This window comes from Ictidomys tridecemlineatus, chromosome 10 (genome assembly GCF_052094955.1).
Source record: "Ictidomys tridecemlineatus isolate mIctTri1 chromosome 10, mIctTri1.hap1, whole genome shotgun sequence".
NCBI classification, from domain to species: domain Eukaryota; kingdom Metazoa; phylum Chordata; class Mammalia; order Rodentia; family Sciuridae; genus Ictidomys; species Ictidomys tridecemlineatus.
The window spans coordinates 113,669,957-113,688,951 of NC_135486.1; the positions used below are offsets into that span (position 1 = coordinate 113,669,957).

General features: G+C 37.7%; 1 protein-coding gene and 1 long non-coding RNA gene across 2 annotated transcripts in view; one reads left to right on the plus strand and one right to left on the minus strand.

The window, feature by feature from the left end:
• LOC144367659 (uncharacterized) overlaps positions 1–17,969 on the minus strand; it is a 108,175-nt gene extending 90,206 nt beyond the window's left edge. The window contains exons 1-3 of the long non-coding RNA XR_013427186.1: positions 17,489–17,969; positions 14,564–14,724; positions 14,112–14,338 (exon numbers count right to left, since the gene is read on the minus strand). This is a non-coding gene — a long non-coding RNA (uncharacterized LOC144367659). The remainder of the gene's footprint in view (positions 1–14,111; positions 14,339–14,563; positions 14,725–17,488) is intronic.
• On the plus strand, positions 7,580–8,723 carry LOC144367648 (olfactory receptor 2AE1-like). Its single transcript, XM_078024766.1, has one exon. It carries the CDS (start codon positions 7,785–7,787, stop codon positions 8,721–8,723), a length of 939 nt encoding a protein of 312 aa, XP_077880892.1. The 5' UTR covers positions 7,580–7,784.
• Positions 17,970–18,995: the final 1,026 nt, after the last annotated feature.

Consider the following 18,995-nt stretch of genomic DNA (forward strand, 5'->3'; position numbering starts at 1 on the left):
ACCTCACACAAATGTGAGCCATGTTGAGTGTCACCCAAGTCTGCTGTCAGACAATCTGGTTTCCTTGAGCCAAAGGGCAGGCTGAGTTCCTTATGTCCTCTGAGTGCTACAGTGAGGAATGAATGACTGAGGAATCATCTCCAGGCCATTCTCTCTCGTTGAGTCTGTTCCTCCAACTGTGATGCTAAGATGGCAGTGCAGAGCCAGGCATGCTCATGTCCACCAAGGTGGCCAGTCACAACACAGTTTGTTTATTACCCCCGTGAATCAACTACCTTTGTATGAAAACCCACAAAGGCTAGTGCTCCTTTGGCCTGGCTTGCCAGCAACTCAGATGTGTCATACTCACAGCCCCATGCCAGAGTGTTCTATGTCATAAAATCCCTACCCACCATCCCAAAAGATGAGAGAAACTCGGAAATATAGAAATGATGTACAAGAGAGTCCTGGCAGCTATTTTAACCATGAAACAGCTAGTTCTGCAAAAGTGGCCCCATAGTGGCAGAGGAGAAAACTGTGGCATGGATAAATGGCCCAGAATGCTCTGTAATTCCTCTCATCTACATGGAGGGAGACACTCCAAAATTCAGGAACTATCCTGTTGACTGAGAAGAAAATATGCAACCTAAAATAAGAACCCATAATGTGTTCCAGACAGTTGCAATAAGAACTTGCTGCTGATTTTTAGAGAAGAATGTTTAAGGAAGTGTAGGTTTCATATATTCTGTACAAATCCTGCCATTAAATACTGTGATAGTAAAAGCAAATGTGACTCCATTTTGTTTTGTGCCTTCATTCTATAAAATAACCATGCCAAGTAGAAGGGTCATGACTGGGTCAAGATGTTCTTTTCCTTTTGCTTCAAAACCTTTAAGGACATGGAATTACCTAATGGGGCATTGTTTCTATAACTAGGGTAACGGGGCTCTGTTTCTGTAACTGGGGTGACTGAGCCAACTTTAATTTGTTAGGCTTCCTGCCGCTCGACTGCACTCTTCTCTTTCTGTAACCTGACATGCTTGCATTGGCTGGACCCCCAACCATCCCTTTTGTGGTTTTCAGGGTTATAAGTAGCACCCTTGCGATTGTTCAGGGCTGATCATGGGAACAGCTTTATATTCTGTTCAGTGGCCACTAGTGTGCTTCAATAAAGGCTTGATTCGATTATACAAGAGTGGTCTGGAAGTCAGTTTATGGAACCCCAGGATGAAGCTTTAAGTATAACATCTGGGGGCTATAGCATCCTAGGATGCTCCTCGTGCTGGCCCGTCAGATATGGTGACTGGACTCCTCTGGGGAAAAGGCCAGATTGGATGCAGTTGCTTAAATCTTTCCCAGGACAGGATGAGATGTTTTCACTGTTTCCCTGGAGGCCTCCCAGTGGGCTCTTACCTGTGCCTGGTGGCAGGATGAGTCATGTCTCTGCCCCAGTGGAGGACTTTCTGTGTGACCTTATCTGTCTGTATCTGGGGGCATGAGGAGACATGCTCTCTGTCCCACTGGAGGCCTCCCTGTGGGGCCTCATTTGTTCCTGAGGGCAGAATGAGATGTGGTCTCTGCCCCATTAGAGGTCTCCCTGTGTGACCTTACCAGTTGTTGCTTGTCCTGCATCTGTTCTGCTGTTTGTCATTGCTACAGCTTCTGCCTTTCTGTTTGTCATTTGTCCAGTGTCTGTTTGCCAGCCATGTGTCTTGTGCTTATTTTTCCATGTGTTGTACATGGGCCCTTTTTTTGTTCTCACAAATGCTCTTCTCTCATCAGGACTCCTTCCCTTCACCATCATCATGGGACAAGGAAGCTCTATAGAGATCTCTGCTTGTACCCCTTTAACTTATTTTCTTAACAATTTTCAGAACTTTTGTTTGTTGGTTTGTTTTTGTTTGTTCCCTTTGTGTTCTGTGTTAATTTCTACCTCAATTTGTTTCTAATGAGGAAAAAATGGTTAAAATGGTTTTAACTGTGCTCACTATAGCTTTCAGTAAAATGTAAAGTGCTGCCAACAGGACTAAAAGAATTGTCAAAAATAAAACCTAAAGTTAAAAAAAAAAGCATCCTGGAGATTGCAATCACTTAGGAACTAGGCTAGGTGGCCAACTGGGTAAATCATGTCAGTTCCTATAGATGACAGATTAAAACTAAAGTGTTTTATAAAATTATTATTCCTAAGTTGTATAATAAAAAGCAAAATTTTGTATAGGAAATTTGGATTATGTCTCTCAGTATTTGCAAGCATAAATAACTCCCAACTATTAAAAAAGTGGTCCAAAGATTTTTTAATGTCAGGCTAAAATTTTGTGGCCACAATCCAAAAAACCAGAAAAACCAGTTTAGAATGGGACCCCAACCTGGGAGACTCTCCCAAAGAGACCAATGGAGCTGCACTTCGGGAAGTTCCTTAAGGAAAAAAGTAAGACCCTCTCATTTGTCTATATTACCTTAACTTTTTTAGCTTTGATGAACAGGACCTCCTCAAAAAAAAGGTCAGAAAACTTTTAAAATTCTATATTTGTTAAATTGATCATTTTGATCCAATATTCCTAGATTAATATGTTTTTCTGATTACACTCTGCTTTATTCTAAGGCCAATTTACAACAGTTAATTCTCAATCTAATAGGTTTTAAAAAATAAGCTACAAGGCTTTTGTTTGTTTGCTTTGTGTGGGTGCACCGGTATACTGTCCATCTACACGTATTGCCATGTCTACATATATTTGATACCAAAAAAAATTGACAACTGAGCTCATAAATTAAAATTTAAATATACATCCAAATACCTTATTTCTCAAAAACAAAAAATACAAATGACTTAAAAATACAGGAAAAAACTATTCAATATCACTTGGTGTCAGGGAAATGCAAATTAAAACTACAATAAAACATCATCTCACCCTGGTTAGAATGACCATCGTCAAAAAAAGAAAGAATGAATGAAAAAATAACAAATGCTGGTTAGATATGGAGAAAAAGTTCTTGTACATATTGTAAGTAGGAATGTACACCATTCTGGAAAAGAGTGTGAAGGACCCCAAAATAAATAAAAGTAGATATACCTTGTTATCACGATGCCCATTTCTAGTACATATTGAGAGGAAATATCATCATATGAAACTGTTACCCCTTTGTATATCTTGGTCATTTTGGCTAATGATTTGGCGATTTTTATGACATTTTCAAAGGGGTAATGTGACTTATAGACACCTTTTGTTTTTGTCAATTTTATTTCTTTTCTATTTCATTTGTTTCAACTTGGGTTTTATGATTTTCTTCCTTATCCTTGCCTTTTGTTTAATTTCCTCTTTTCACCATTTTATGATTTAACTTAGACTATTGACTTGAGAACTATCTTTTATAAAACCTATACATCTGTAGCTGTATGTTTATGAGCGCTGCTTTTGCTACTTCTCCTAAGTGTGATATAACATGTCTTCACCTTAATTCACCTAAAACAACTTCTAGTTGCCTTTGGATACCATCTTTCATGCTTGACAGTTGTATCTGGAAGTTTTATGGTTAATTTGCATTTTTGTCTGAGTTTCCTGATTTTCCATCTGTTATTGATTTCTGGTTTCAGTTCTTGACAGCTGAGGAACATAGGCCAAATTGTACCTATCCTGCCTACTTTTCCTTGAATGCATAATTAAATATAGCACAGACTATGAACTGGTTTATCCAGAGATTCTATTCCAATAAACAAAAGGATAAGGGGCCAGGGAATTTAATCCTCTTCCTTTGCTCAGTCCAGTGGCATTGATGGGGCCACTGATCACCTGCTATGGTGGCTGCAACCCCATGTATGAAGTGCCCTTGCTCAGACATGAATCAGACACCAGGTACTGGCCACAGGGGGAATGGCTTCTGGTTGAGAAAACTGATGATTTTTCTCTTTTGTATTTTTTAGAAAATGATCAATGTTCCTGGGATGTTGCCTTTTCATCAAGGTTTCTCTTTATTTTCTCTTTCACTTTCTTTCTAGTGATATTTCCATTCCTTAGACCAGTGATTCAAGCATTAAATGTCTGCAGGTTTTCAAAAAGTGTTCTGGATTTTTTTAAAAATGCTGTAATGAGGATGAAACAAAAACGCCTAGAAAATAAAGAAAAGGTAAAACCTGGTGGTGGTGATATGACGATGTTCGCTTTCTGATCATTGATTTGCCGTGTACATCTGACTTGTTAATATATAAATATACATGTAATTTTTGTAAGTGGTGCTGGGGATTGAACCCAAGGCCTCATATATGCTAGGCAAGTACTGTTATCACTGAGCTTCATTCCCCAGCCCCTCTGTACATTTATTAAAGTTGATGAAAAACTTTAAGGTTTGCACTGGAGAATTTTTACATTTTGGTTAGAATGAAGATCAAATTTAAAAAAGGCAAACTGATAATGAGTAAGATTGACAATTTTTGATACAATAATAGATGTGATGTTATGTCTTGAAAGAAATATCATTCAAATAAAACCTTATCATTTCCCTCTCATTCAGTAAACTGTCAAAATAAAAATCCTATTTCAAAATGATTTTACTGTTAACATAAAATATCCTTCTACCTAATCTGATATGACTATTCTATATATAAACTAAGAGATCATCATTTTTCCCAAGTAGATTAAATAAAATAAGCAACCCTTTCCTCATTAAGGGAGAAAAATACTTTTATTGCATTTTGTGTGAAATATATTCTGTTTCTACTGAGTCATACTCCTTCATTTATATCCAGTTATTTAAATACTGAGATATGATTTTAGGAATTATCCACACCTCATGTTTGATAGGAGGACGATAATGAAATAAACACTTAATTTGTGTAATATAAATATACAAATTCTTATCAGCATTAAGAAGAAATGCAAAAGAATGGCAGTGTGTGTTCCTGAGAGTTGTCCACATGGTCATTTTTGGTCTTTATCCTATTTCACTCCACAGTCCATACTGCCTTGGTTCACAGCTGGTCATTGTTCCTGGTTACTTGGGTGACCCAAACCTTCTTCTCTGAAGTATCTGAGCCCTTATCAGTGTGACCTGACTTGGGCTTTAGTTTCCTATTGCCCTCCATCACAGGACCTGGGAGTTTGAAGAGGTACCGAGAAACTGTCCTATGTCACACTTGCTCTTTCTCTCTGTATTGTGTAGTAGCAACTCAGTTTTCCTTCCTAGTAAGAATCAATCACTCCATGCCACAGAGTGACCTTCTTCTTCACCTGTTGATTCAGCTATAATTAGCATCCTAAAGTAGCTACCTCAACTCTCAGGGATAAACTTTACCCTTGATGCCATGTCCTGTTTGTTCACGGATCTATTGGGCAGATGCCAGGACTGAGTGAGGAAACAGGGGCTGATATCCAAAGTTCAGGTTAACCCTTTATGCATAAGAATCTCTATCCAGTGGGTGATAGTAATGAGTATTTCTTTCTTGTTTCCATAAGAAAATGGAATCACTTTGTGTCTGGGTGGAAGAATCTCTCCCTTTGTGGCTAAAAGTTTTCTAAAGCAGCAGAACAGAAATGTTAGTGGTTCATAGACATCAATCTTATAGGGAGAGAACACACTCTCATTTCTATCCACTAAATTCTTGGGGGTCTGATCCTATGAATTCTTGCTGTGGGAGAAGCAGTACCATAAATTAGATGCAGACATCGAGCATGTATCACATCCTGAAGGACATTGCTCCAGCAATGAGAGGTGTTGTCATCTAGGTGTTACTTGAGGTAGAGTCTTCCAAGGGTATTTTACCATTCTATCAGGTTCTGTGTTTCAGGAAGATAAAGGACCTATGTTAATTATAACAAATCCCATGAACACAGGCCACATTACACAGTTGTTTGCTGTGAATGGAGCTCCTTGTTCAGAAGCAATGCTGCATTGAATACACTTATGGTAAATAAAGCATTCTGTGAGTCCAGAGATGGTAGTTCTGGCAGCAGCATTTCAGGAGAGGAAGCAAAATCCATACCAAGAGTGAGTCCAGAAAAAAAAGGAGTGTCCCTTTCATGTTGAATGTGGTCCAATGTCATCAATGTGCTATGCAGTGGCTGGCTGATCACCCCAGGGAATGGTGCGATGTTGGGAACTCACGATTGTCTTTGCTGTTAGCCATGGGTATTCAGCAGTGGCTTCAGACAGATTGGCCTCGGTGAGTGTAAGTTTATCATGATGAATCCAGGGATAAACTTTACCCCTGATGCCATGTCCAGTTTGTTCATGGATATATTGGGCAGATGCCAGGACTAAGTGAGAAAACAGAGGCTGATATCCAAACTACTGGTTAACCCTTTTTGGAATAAGAATCTCTATCCCATGGGTGGTTTTCATAAGAATATTTTTTTATATATATTATCCAGAAAATTTTGAACTTCCAGGATATTAAAGGGAAAACATGTATCAGAGGAATGAATGCCTCCCCTAGGCAACGTAAAGAACTTTGGGTTTTTTTCTGGAGAAAGGGTTAAGATGTTTGCCTTCATGCTGCATGTATTGTATTTAGTTACACAGGTATCATTTTTGTATTTGGAGGTTAACCTGACTGATGGAGGTGTGCATGTGTACCAAAAGGACAGAAGATGGCCTGCAGTGATTTTGCGATGTGTGACGTTTTCTAGGATGAACTACATCTCACCAAATTCCCTCTAATCCATCGTTTCTGCTTAAGGTGGGTCTCAAGAGGAGCTTCCTGGGAGATTAGAGGGCAGAAGGGAAGCAGCCATCCTGTGGTACTAATACATTTTTGCTGGTCTGGTGGCTCACACCTCACTGGTAGGGAGCAGTGGCTGGGCCTGCAGTTACTCTATCTTCCCCAGGCTTCTTCCTTAGGCTCTTGGAATTCTGGGCTAGGGGTGTGCATTCAGCTTCATTAGAAATCTGACCTAAATTTCCAATGTGCCTGAATGAACATACCATATGGATCTCATCTTTATGTATAGCCACAAGTAACTAATAAAAAAAAACCATAAATAAATAGCAGATCATAAGAGAAGAGGGAAGGAATCAGAGGAAGGGAGGAGGACAGGGAAAGGGGAAGTATGGGGACTGAATTGAGGCCTATTTAATGCTTTTTAATTATGTCAAAAGAAACCCTAATATTTTGTAGATTTCAAAAGAGCCAATACAAAAAGAAGAACCTTAGTGCCTAATTCTATAGGCAAACAGACTGACTCTTTTTGTTTTCTCTTGTGGGGTCACAGCTCATGCTTTGGGATTTCGTCTGTCTCTTGTCTGCCCTGCTTTGTACTGTCTTTCCTTTCTACTGCTTGTCCTGTCGAATTTAAGTTTCCACATCAGACTTAAACATGACAGCAGTATACCAACTCCTTAACCAGCTTTCACAAAGAAATAAGGCCAAAGTTCTGTAACACAACCATTAACAATTACATGCATAACTAGAAACATCTTAGTGGTTCAGCTGCTCTTGTTAGAACCTGCCTGGTAAAATAGGAAACATAATCCAACAACCATACAAACACAGACACACACTAACACAAATCATACACATGATTACTCACACATAGGCCTATATTTAGTAAGAAGAGTCATAAATTCTGGGCCTTAATAGAGTCTTGAAATTTCAAATGACCATGATCGTGATGACAAATTTTAGGTTTGTCTTGTTTTGAAAAAAAAATGAATTTTAATAATTTCAGTTTCTGGATACTTACAAATAGAGAATAAATATCTTCACAAATGTTTTCTTGGATCAAGAGAGCTTATCACCCTGTACACAGGATCCCATATTTCTGGCATCACACTTTGTCTCCACTCCCTGTTTCCCCAAAGACTTTGAAGGGACCATGTGGCTGAGGAATCAGACCTCTCTGGCAGACTTCATCCTTGAAGGGCTCTTCGATGACTCCCCGACCCACCTTTATTTTTTCTGCCTGACCATGGTGGTCTACCTTGTTGCACTGAGTGGCAACACCCTAACCATCCTCATCATCTGTGTGGATCGTGGGCTTCACACCCCCATGTACTTCCTGCTCAGCCAACTCTCCCTCATGGACCTGATGCACATCTGCACAACCATCCCCAAAATGGCTACAAACTACCTGTCTGGCAGCAAGTCCATCTCCTTCTTGGGATGTGCCACCCAGCACTTCCTCTATTTGTCTCTGGGTGGGGCTGAGTGTCTTCTGCTAGCTCTCATGTCCTATGACAGGTATGTTGCCATCTGTCATCCTCTGCATTACACTGTGCTCATGAGCAGGAAGGTGGCACTGATGATGGCCCTCACCTTATGGTTGGAGGCATCTCTGAACTCCCTAATTCACACAGTCATCTTGATGCACTTTCCCTTCTGTGGATCTCGGAAAATGTACCACTTCTACTGTGAGTATCAAGCTGTTGTGAAGTTGGTATGTGGTGATGTCACCATCTATGAGACCACAGTGTATATCTGTAGTATCGTGCTTCTTCTCCTCCCCATCATCCTGGTTTCTACATCCTATGGCTTCATCTTGCACAGTGTCATTGAGATGCATTCAGCTGGGAGTAAAAGAAATGCTTTTGCCACTTGTAGCTCCCACTTCATTGTTGTCTCTCTCTGGTTTGGTGCCTGCATCTTCTCATACATGAGGCCCAGGTCCCAGCGCACTTCACTGCAAGACAAAGTTGGTTCTGTGTTCTATAGCATTATTACTCCCACTCTGAATCCTCTGATTTATACTCTCCGGAATAAGGATGTAGCTAAGGCTCTGAGGAGAGTGTTGAGGAGAGGTATTATCACCCAATGACTACACCTGTAGTTGGCTCAAGTATAGAGTGTTATTATGGGTAAACCTCTAAGAATTTTTAAGAATCCAGATCCATGACGTACTCTGACTACCCCAAGAATAAAGTGGTTTACGTATACCTTCACTATTTTAACTGAGATGCAGGAATTCAAGTAGCACTGTGTATGTGTCTATAATCCTTCAGAGTATTATGGAAAAACCTTTACAAATCCAATTTAAAGTAGATATATGAAGTTAAATGATACTCTAAAAATAGTAAGATAAATATATAAAGACCTTTTCTATCATTATTTTTATTGATAATACATATGTAAATCATGACAGTAAAGACTATTTAGGGAGTATAAAATTAGAATGTGTTGATTAATATTAGAATCCTGTGAAGTAAAGCGTGTTTTGAAAGACAGAGTTGATGATAAAATATTTGTACTCAGATCTTTTGAGTTACTGAATCAGTGTTTAAGAATTTATAAGGGCAGATATGAAGAGGTGAGGGTGCAGAGGTGGGTGTATAGAATCCCCAAAAACCAGAGAGGCTGAGTCTTCATATCTGGCACACAGATTGTCACCTCCTTTTCATCACACAACAGATAATACTGTGCACAGACACTGAACAAGCCCAGCAAAGGTCCAGCATCCCTAGTAACTCAAGAGCAGCATCCACCCATAAATCCATCTTAAATACCAATTTTTATTCACAGAGAAAATCAGTATGTCTTTTGTTCTTAGATACATCTTCTTTGAAGAACAGAGCAGAGATTTTTAGGGAGATTTAGACTCTAATTTCCAGGCTCATCTCTTGACACAACCTTTAGAACAATTGGTTTTTCTGGTTGAAGACGTGGTGTCTTGCTTAATTTCAGAGGAATTTGCAAACATTCAGCAAGTATATTTAGATGTAGTAAATGAAACCCGAACAACAGAAAGAATCGGAAAAGGTACATTTCAGACAATAAAGCTATACAAACATGTAAAAACTACTTTCAGCCTCATGTGTCTGGGATTCCTTACATTTATTCTTTAAGCTTTGACAATATTGTAGAATGAAAGCATGCATGCCTCTGTCCATTTAAAGAAGTATTTCATGAGCATCTATTCTCTACCATCACTGAGATAAAATAATGTTGGCTTGTGTTCTTTATAATTTAAATTTTTGGAAAACAGGTGATGATGAGCCTGAGTGGTAGAACATTTGCCCAGCAACACAAATAAAAAATTTTCAGCAAAATAGATGAATTTAAATAATTTAAACTAGATTTTTGGTATTATTTCAAACGCTTTTTTTGTAAAGCTAAATAAAGCGAATTTTATGGATGTTTGCTCAGGTTGCTTCACGGATGGGTTACATAGGTAACCCTGTATTAGGTTTTATAATTTGAACTCTATGAGCAGTCCTTTTCTTCTAAGAGTCCAGGCATGCCTCTTGATAGAACCCATGAAGTTTAAAGATGGAAAAGACCTTCAGGGAACAACATGCTTTCTCCCCCTAAAGTTTCTCTTCCTCTTTGAAGTGCAAAAAGGGGCACATTGGAGTTCTACATAGTTTTGAGTACCCCTTTAGTCCCATTTCCACCAAGGCATTCCTTTAGTGTTGGTGGTACCTCCAACAGAGTAATCTTCTACACCCAAGAGAGAGAAGAAAAGACAATTGTCATGGAGATTGAGAAGTTACAATTTTGGAAATACTAGAAGCTTGCAGAAAGTACCTGCCCCATCTCAGACATACTAGAGACCTACTTTCTCTGAGATTTAAGCTTCTTCCTGCTTAGAGGGTAGCTACCTGACTGCCCTGACTTCTCAAATAAAATGGACACCACTTCTGTCTCCTCCTTTCCCATATGGTACACGAACAAATGGGAAAGAAATTGCATAATAAATGATCAGTTCCTAGAAATAAGCCATATAGAACCTTGCTTTTTGTGACTCAATGAAAAGTGTATTCTTCACAGGAGAGAGTCCACATAGTTCCATAAATGCAAAACATTACTATTCTTAAATTTCAGATAGTTTGCAAATATTTTCTGCATAGAGAGAAACACAAACAATAGATTGGGTTGACATTAGATTAGGAGAGATAGAGAGATACAGAGATACAGAGAGAGAGAGACAGAGAGAGAGAGAAATAGACAGAGAGATAGAGAGATAGAGGTGTCATTTGTTAAATTTTAAACTTAAAAAAAGCAAAAAATTTAGAGCCAAGTACTCTAAATCAATGAAAGGTCTCTTCTTAAATATGTTTTGAATCCTTCCAAGAACAAGTTTCTCTCTAAGTCACCATTGAGAATTCATGAAGGGCAAAAATGAGGTGATGTAGTTCAGTGGTATGATGTAATTAATATACAAAAAAATGGGCCTCCAAATGGGATGCTTTTGGGACAAATTATTAACTTAGATGATCATAAAAGTTTGGAGTAACCAATATCAAAAGAGAGGAATTCATGGGCCCTGCATTAGATGGGAGGACTACTTAGAGGAGTTTGGGGACTGAACTAGAAGTTGAAAGATGAGAATAGAATGAGGAAAATGGGGAAATAAGATTCAAAGAGTTACTATTGAAATGGAAAAGTAGTTTTTCTGCGACAGGATGCCAGGAAGGTTGGATCAATTAGGAAAACACTGAACTGCATAAATCCTTCCTATCTTTAAGAAATGATTGATGTCAATGTTTCTCAACTTTGTCTCAGAATGAGACCAACAGGGAGCTTTTAGAGTCAAACTCTAGGCAAGTGATTTTAGAATTTTGGAGATGAACCAAATATCTTGTATTTTAAAATTCTATGTTGATTTCAATGTTCAGAAAATAGTTGAGAAAAACTGTCACAAAATTTCCATAAGTTCTGTTGAGGAAAACAGCACTTGACATAATCCAAACATGATTTTCACAATTCAGGATTGATTATGTAAAGCAGCCTCATGCTCATTTGAATTATAATCGAGTTTATACTTTAATAAAGTTCAAAAACACTGCACATAAGCATATAAACTTAATCCCAATGGATTCTATCTGATTGTTTATACTCTGTTTCTATAAAGCCACAGATATAGAGCTCCAAAACTGAAGAAGCCTAACATCGCACAAGTGTCTCAAAAGAGATTATTTGAATGAGCAGATATTTTCTTTAAATAGTTTCCTCAACTAAATGAAACTACCCACAAGACCTTACTTTTTCATAAAGTGTCCTGACCTGTGTTTCTTTACACAGATGGAAGGAGAAGTTCTGCAGTAATCTGATTACAGCAAGTTTCATGTTCACGAGAGCAAACCTCATGCCAATGCAGTTTCTTGGTCCATTTCCAAAGGGCACGTATACGTAAGGATTGATGCTGTCCTTGTTTTTCTTACTGAACCTGATTCCACAATAGTAGATGAAAACAAGTTATTAAGACATAAATCTATGAAACCTACATAATTGAGGTTGTATCCCGAATATTCATAAGCAGCAAAACACAGGATTCTTTTTTGGAATGGTCACTGAAATCCTGCTGTGACTTTGCTTATAAGAATTGAAACCTACAGAACTTTTTCATTCTCCTTACACTAGAGGAGCTCTCTGTCTTGTTAAGATGTGATGAATGCTATTTAAAAGAAAATATGTCTTTAAGTACTGAAATTATATTCAGGATTGTGATCCATACACACTCTGAAAAAATTAGAAAATGAGCATATAAATGAAGAAAAGTGTGTTCCTTCCTTAACTCCCACTCCTGCATTTCATATTTTTATTGATGAAGGAGGACAAAATTCTCCCAGTATAATTAACTCTCTTCTCTATACTCCTTTTTTTCTGGATCTTCTTGTCTTCCTTCCTTCCTCTCTGTCTTCTTTTTCCCAATTCCTCTCTTCCTCTACCTCCTCCTCATTCATCTTTTTTCTCCTTCTCCTTCTGTCTCTGCCTCTCTCCCCATAGAATATTATCATTGTCTTCTGAGTCTGTCTCATCAGGTTACAAATAATTCCTGGAATGTTGAACCCAGGTTTTATTCAAATTGAGCCCTAGTTATTTGATTACTTTAATGAGAAAGTGTTGATTTGGAGAAAGTGATAATGACATTGTGATTGTTTTTAAATGTATTCTTATATATTTGAGAACATTTTGGCAAATTTATAGGTGATTGTAATTTAAAGTAACATGGGATCTCTTGGAGGGTGTGTGGTGTGTGGAGGGTCTGATGAGGTTGGTTTATAGTTGTTTGGGCAGATGATGAGCAGATGCGGAAGCATTGAAAGTGTTTTCCAAACTACTGTCTGTAGATTATGCTTGCGTGTATGTCAAGAGTCCTGCACACCATACATCTTTGTAATTTTCCTCATCCTGGTCTAGTTCCTGATGCACCTTAAGCATTTAGTATCTTATCATGCCTCAGTGAATCAAAGAGATGTGTAATCTCTGATTTTGTATCTGTGTAGTTCAAATGTTGGAAGTGCTGAAATTGGAGGAAACTGGCATTGAAGAACTCATAACCAACAAGACAAGGTCACTCTAATCAGGAAGTGTAAAGTTAGGGGCCAAGAGAAGTCTTGATCCCATGCCACCTGACCCCCCAGACACTACCCTGAAAACTTTCTCTATTTTGCTCTTCAGTACAACAACAGGAAAACAGTAACTCTTTCCAGAGTGCAAACTGTGAGGTTGGATTCAAATTTTCAGAAGACCAAGGTCAAGACATATTTAAAGATGAATATCTCAGGTGTCTTGGGGGCAGGTTACTTGGCTTTGAAAGAGTCATCAACTTTGGAGAGTATGAGAAGCTGGCCCATAACACTCCAGAGACAAGACTCAGAGGATCTGAGCTCTCTCCATCCTCAGTGAGGCTGCTTAAACAATCTGGGTGGTGGGGGTGGTTTCTCAGGCCTTAACTTGTATTTAACAATTGTGCTGGAGGATCCAGGAAGCAATGTTTAATCAAGTGGAAGATAGAAGTGCTTCCTAAAGCTGGTAGAAAATTCAAGGAGCTAAAGTGCACAGGACAAAAACCCTAAAATGATTAAAAAATTTAAGCACCTAAAATAAGAGAGTGGTCAAGTGGCAGAAAGGTTTATAGATTACTGTTAAATAAAATAAAAAAACAGTTCAACATCAAATGAAATGTGATAGCATTTTAGTTCTTAAAAACTACACATTTTTACAAAAATGTCCATACTGACATTTTTCACATTAATAATAGATAGGTCTTATCTTGATGTTCTAGGGCCTTAGATGGCTATAGTCATTTATTATTTCTAATGTTTGTTTTCTAAAACAATTACCACTTTGTAAAATATTTCTTAAAATTTTCTTAAAACAAGAAAATTTTAAAATCACATGTATGCCATCTGTACTAAAAGACCTAAGAATATGTGTAAAACAGCCTCTTAAGGGTGGATTTACTTTCTCAGGAGCCCTGTACCCTTCAGGGTAGAACTTTTCAGGTTCTTGCCAGTACGTGGAGTTTTGATGAAGACTATATGTTGGTATAGCCACGGTTGTTCCTTTGGGAATGAGCACCCCATTGAGTTCAACATCGTTTTTACAGACTCTCAAAATTCTCTCAATAATTGGATATAATCTGAGAGTTTCATTCACCACCATGTCCAGATACTTCATCTCAAATAGTACATCATATGTAACAGGTGCCTGGCAAGAAAGAAATTTTTGTAAATTAAGATTTAGAAATGACTTAAAACTCTGTTGACACAGTACACTGATGTTTTCAGAGCTCCTCAAATAACTCATATTGGTAAAATACCATAGCATTTACAAAGCATTTAATAACCATCATGAATTTAGAACAGCCCAATGGCACACTGAGATGCCCTGAGATTTTACCTCTCCTCTCCCCTCCAGGTTCCATTCACTCACCTTATTGGGCAAAGTCTCATCAATCTCCTGCTAAAGCTTCTTCTGGATATCAGGGTGGGTGGCCAGTAGATACATAATAAATGAAAAAGTGGTGCTAGTGGTTTCATAGCCAGCCAAGATAAAGATAATAGACTGGGCTGCAATCTCCAGATCAGATAGAGCTAAAAGGAGAGGAAAGACAAATTAGTCTAAGAAGGTCCATGCACACTTTACAGTTTACATGAAGATAAATCAGAATGATGATCCAAAATTCCATGAGGAAAAACTGGAAGAGCAATTCATAATGTTCCTCATTCTGCCACCACCCTACCACGAACACAACTGGGTGATTTCAAGGGACAGTATGAATGTCCAACAAACAGTATTTTTCAAGTGTGCCTTGCATATCATGAAAGTTGTTTAGCTATAAATAGTGGGTAACACTCTTCCACTGGGAAAAAAATAAGCTTACTGTATCTAGAATGTAGGTTGAAGAACCTTGAAAGCATTTGCAATACTGGCATCTTTGCAGGGAAAATAAAGGCCATGATTGACAGAACTATACTAAGCCACAGAGAAATTTTTTAACACAAACTGTGGTCTATGGACCAGCAGCATCAACAGCTTCAAGGAGATTATTAGAAACACAGAGTTTCAAGCTTCGCTCTATAGCTACCAAATTGAAATCTGAACTTTCATGAGATGTGGTCAACTGTGTTCACAAACTAGCCTAAGAATCATCAGGTAATAGAAGAGCTGGGGCACCAGTCTTCAAAATGGATGATCTCAGGGTGTGCAGAAACTATACAGAGAAAAACAACCCAAGAAGAGTAGTGATTAACTAGAGTCTAATGAGTGGTATTAAAATCACACAAGAAAGAATGTTTTGATACAGGGTATTAGGCAGAAGCCATAGGACGATGGGGTTCAGTGAGTGGAATTAACATTGCTTATCAATCTTGGGCTGAATGTCATCTTTTCTAGTACACATCCCCTCTATTTGCTGAACTTCATAATCATCAAACAGCCTTTGTGATAGAAGGTGTTGTTTCTTTTGACTTTTCTCCTGAAAAATCACATTCAAGTACTCATCTCATGGATTGGAGAAATGATTACAATTTGTTGATACTCGAATACCTGAAAGAAACATGGTATACATTCCAACCATGTAATTCATAACAAAAAAATAATGCAAAATGAGTGTGAGAAACATCTACATGTAATTCTAGCTTACAGAAGTTTTCTATGATGCTATTGTGGGAAAACTCAAATCGAGTTTTCCCCACTACTGGCATAAACCCAATGATACTGAAATGAAATTGGATTATAAACATAAGTTACAACTTTTCAGTACAATCTGGTAGCCACTAATCATATGTGTCTATCTAAATTTAAATTTTAATAAATTAAATCTAAATTACAATAGAAAGTACACTTCTTCAGTAACATTACCTACATGCCAAAAGCTGCATAGCCACGTGTCTAGTGTTTACTGTATGAACAATATGTATATTTAGTACTTTCTTCACCACAGAAAGTTGTAGTGGAATCAGGGAGAGGATTACTGCTTCAACCATGTATATGGACTCACATAGAAATATTTATATTGCTCAGTCTGCACTAATATATTTTATACTCATATCTCTGTTCAGAGAAACAATCTAGAAGAAACTACAGTAGTAATGGTCACATTACACTTCCAGATTTTGGTTTCTAATACTGTCTCTCACTTAAAGGATCCAGGGCTTCTAGAAAAAATGGGTGATTCCAGGCCTGATCAGAGGAAATAGACAAGAAACCTAGAGTTTCTTGCACCAGAAAGCAAGAATGTTCTCCCAAAACAATATGAGAAAACATATGCAATACTGTGTATGTTTCTACAATGTGGATATATATCATTATATAGGTATCAAAACTGATAGAATGTACAAACTCAAGAACCCTTATGTTAACCTATGAACTTAGGGGTAAGGTGACTTATCTGTGATGTTTCATTGATTATGGAAAATATATCATTTAGGTGAGGGATATTTGTAATGGGGGAAACATATAAATTTAGAGAAAAAATGGATACGGGCAATCTCTATGCCTTCTTCTCAGTTTTGTTATGAAACTAAAACTGCTATAAAATATAGTCAATTTTAACAATCAAAATATAAGATGAGGAAGAGGAGACGGAGGAGGAACAGAAGGAGAAGGGAGAAGTTGTTAAAAGACTTAAGCCCAAGAGAATTTGACCATCAAAATAAAAAATGATAGCAAGAGAATAAATTGATAGTATATAACATCATACTGACATAAATAAGAATGGAACTCTCTTACAATCTAATACCAACTCATAAATGTCCGGTAGATGATAGAATGATAAAGACAGCAGTTTGTAAACATCATAATTCAAATGCTTTCTATCAAAAATCATCCATGTATGATAAAACTAGTTGGTGAAAGTATGCTGAGGAATAGAATGTTTACACAGTATAAGAGGTTTCCCCCCACAACATTCTTATGAATTACATGGGAAAAGCTAATCTTAATATCAGATGAAGCTAGTGAACACATTTTCACCCAGTACTGCCATTGACCCTCACCACTACTGGGACAGTGAACCTGCTGATTGGATGTACAAATGCAAATATTCACGCAGAGGTTCTGATTCAGTGCATCTGAATGAGGCTGCAAATAAGCATTTGTTCTGATGTCGATGGTAAAAAGACAACAGACTAACTTCATGACTGAAATGCTTTCTCCCAGTTTCCCTTCAATTTTTGAGCCTTGTTACACCTGTATGATTCTAGACAGTACATGTGGGCACCATTTGCAATATCCAAAGGTGTATCTTCCTGCAATTTGGTGGAAATCTATTTTCTCTAGAAAACGTGTATATTTTCATGATAACTTGCTTATTTGAATTTCCCTGTCAATGGACCATGAAACATTCTTGGTTACCTTGGTAGGGCTCCTTGTCTTGGGAATTCTGGGAATCAATCATTAACTGGAGAAAATCAATGCGGTTCTAGAAGCAGAAATGGAAATAGAAATGACAAAATCAGTCATAAAGTCAGAAGTAAATCTGGAATGTAGCATTTCACCTCCCTTCATAGAATATGGCTCCTTTAAGTCCAGAAGTCTGGCTAGGGTAGCACAACCCACCAGTGAACAAAACATGCATGTATAAACCATGGAAAACAGGATATTTTCCTGAGAGAAATTCAGCTATGGTGTCCAATATCTGTTGGTCTTTACTCTCCCTAATGCTGGGTTTGTTCCTTTTCCTGTCACACCTGCTTGCCCAGAACGTGGTCCTGGACTTAAATTCTTTTAGTTTGCCTTCATTCTTATTCAATGGCCACACTTAATACACTTGGTAGTTTCAAAGATGATTACTAGCTTTTGTTTGTGTATCATCAAATTCTCCACCCATTAGGTACATGATTCAATCATCCATGACACTTGGGGATGGCTGTCCTGCCTCCCTGAATTGGAGACATTCTTGTGCTAACCTCCAGGCAAAGCAGAAGGCAAAGCTGGTTAGCATATCACCTTGATGGTCACTGAAGAGCACAGCCTGATTGTGGACAGGAAAAGACTCAGATTTAACATACACATACTTCACCAGGTGCCCAATAGGACCTTCCTTTGAAGAATGTGCCAACTAAGATGTAAAGGGCTTGGAATTGTAATGATTGTTCACCAGTCTAAGATTTGGGGAATACTTTTTAACAGTAAAATCATTTTGAAAAAGGATTTTTATTTTGACAGTTTACTGAATGGGAGGGAAATGATAAGGTTTTTATTTAAATGATATTTCTTTCAAGACATAAAGTCATGTCTATTATTGTATCAAACATTGTCAATCTTACTCATTATCAGTTTGCCTTTTTAAAATTTGCTTTTCATTCTAACCAAAATTTAAAAATCCTCCAGTGCAAATCTTAAAGTATTCCATCAACTTTAAAAAATGTACAGAGAGGGTCTGGGTAATGAAGCTCAGTGATTAAGTATTTGCCTAGCATATATGAGGCCTTGGATTCAATCCCCAGCACCACTTACAAAATTACATGTACATTTGTATATGCACAAGTCAGATGTACACAGCAAATAAATGATCAGAAATCAAACATTGTCATGTCACCACCACCAGGTTTTACCTTTTTTAAAAAAATTTCTAGGCGTTTTTGTTTCATCCTCATTACAGCATTTTTTTAAAAATCCAGAAAACTTTTTGAAAACCTATAGACATTTAATGCTTGAAACACTGGTCTAAGGAATGGAAATATCACTAAAAAGAAAGTGAAAGAAAAAATAAAGAGAAACCTTGATGAAAAGGCAACATCCCAGGAGCATTGATTATTTTCTAAAAAATACAGAAGAGAAAAATCATCAGTTTTCTCAACCAGAAGCGATTCCTCTGTGGCCAGTACCTGGTGTCTGGTTCATGTCTGAGCAAGGGCAC

Bases quoted from the DNA above. Each gene is read 5' to 3' on its own strand.
- LOC144367648 (XM_078024766.1), top strand. From the start codon at position 7,785: ATGTGGCTGAGGAATCAGACCTCTCTGGCAGACTTCATCCTTGAAGGG.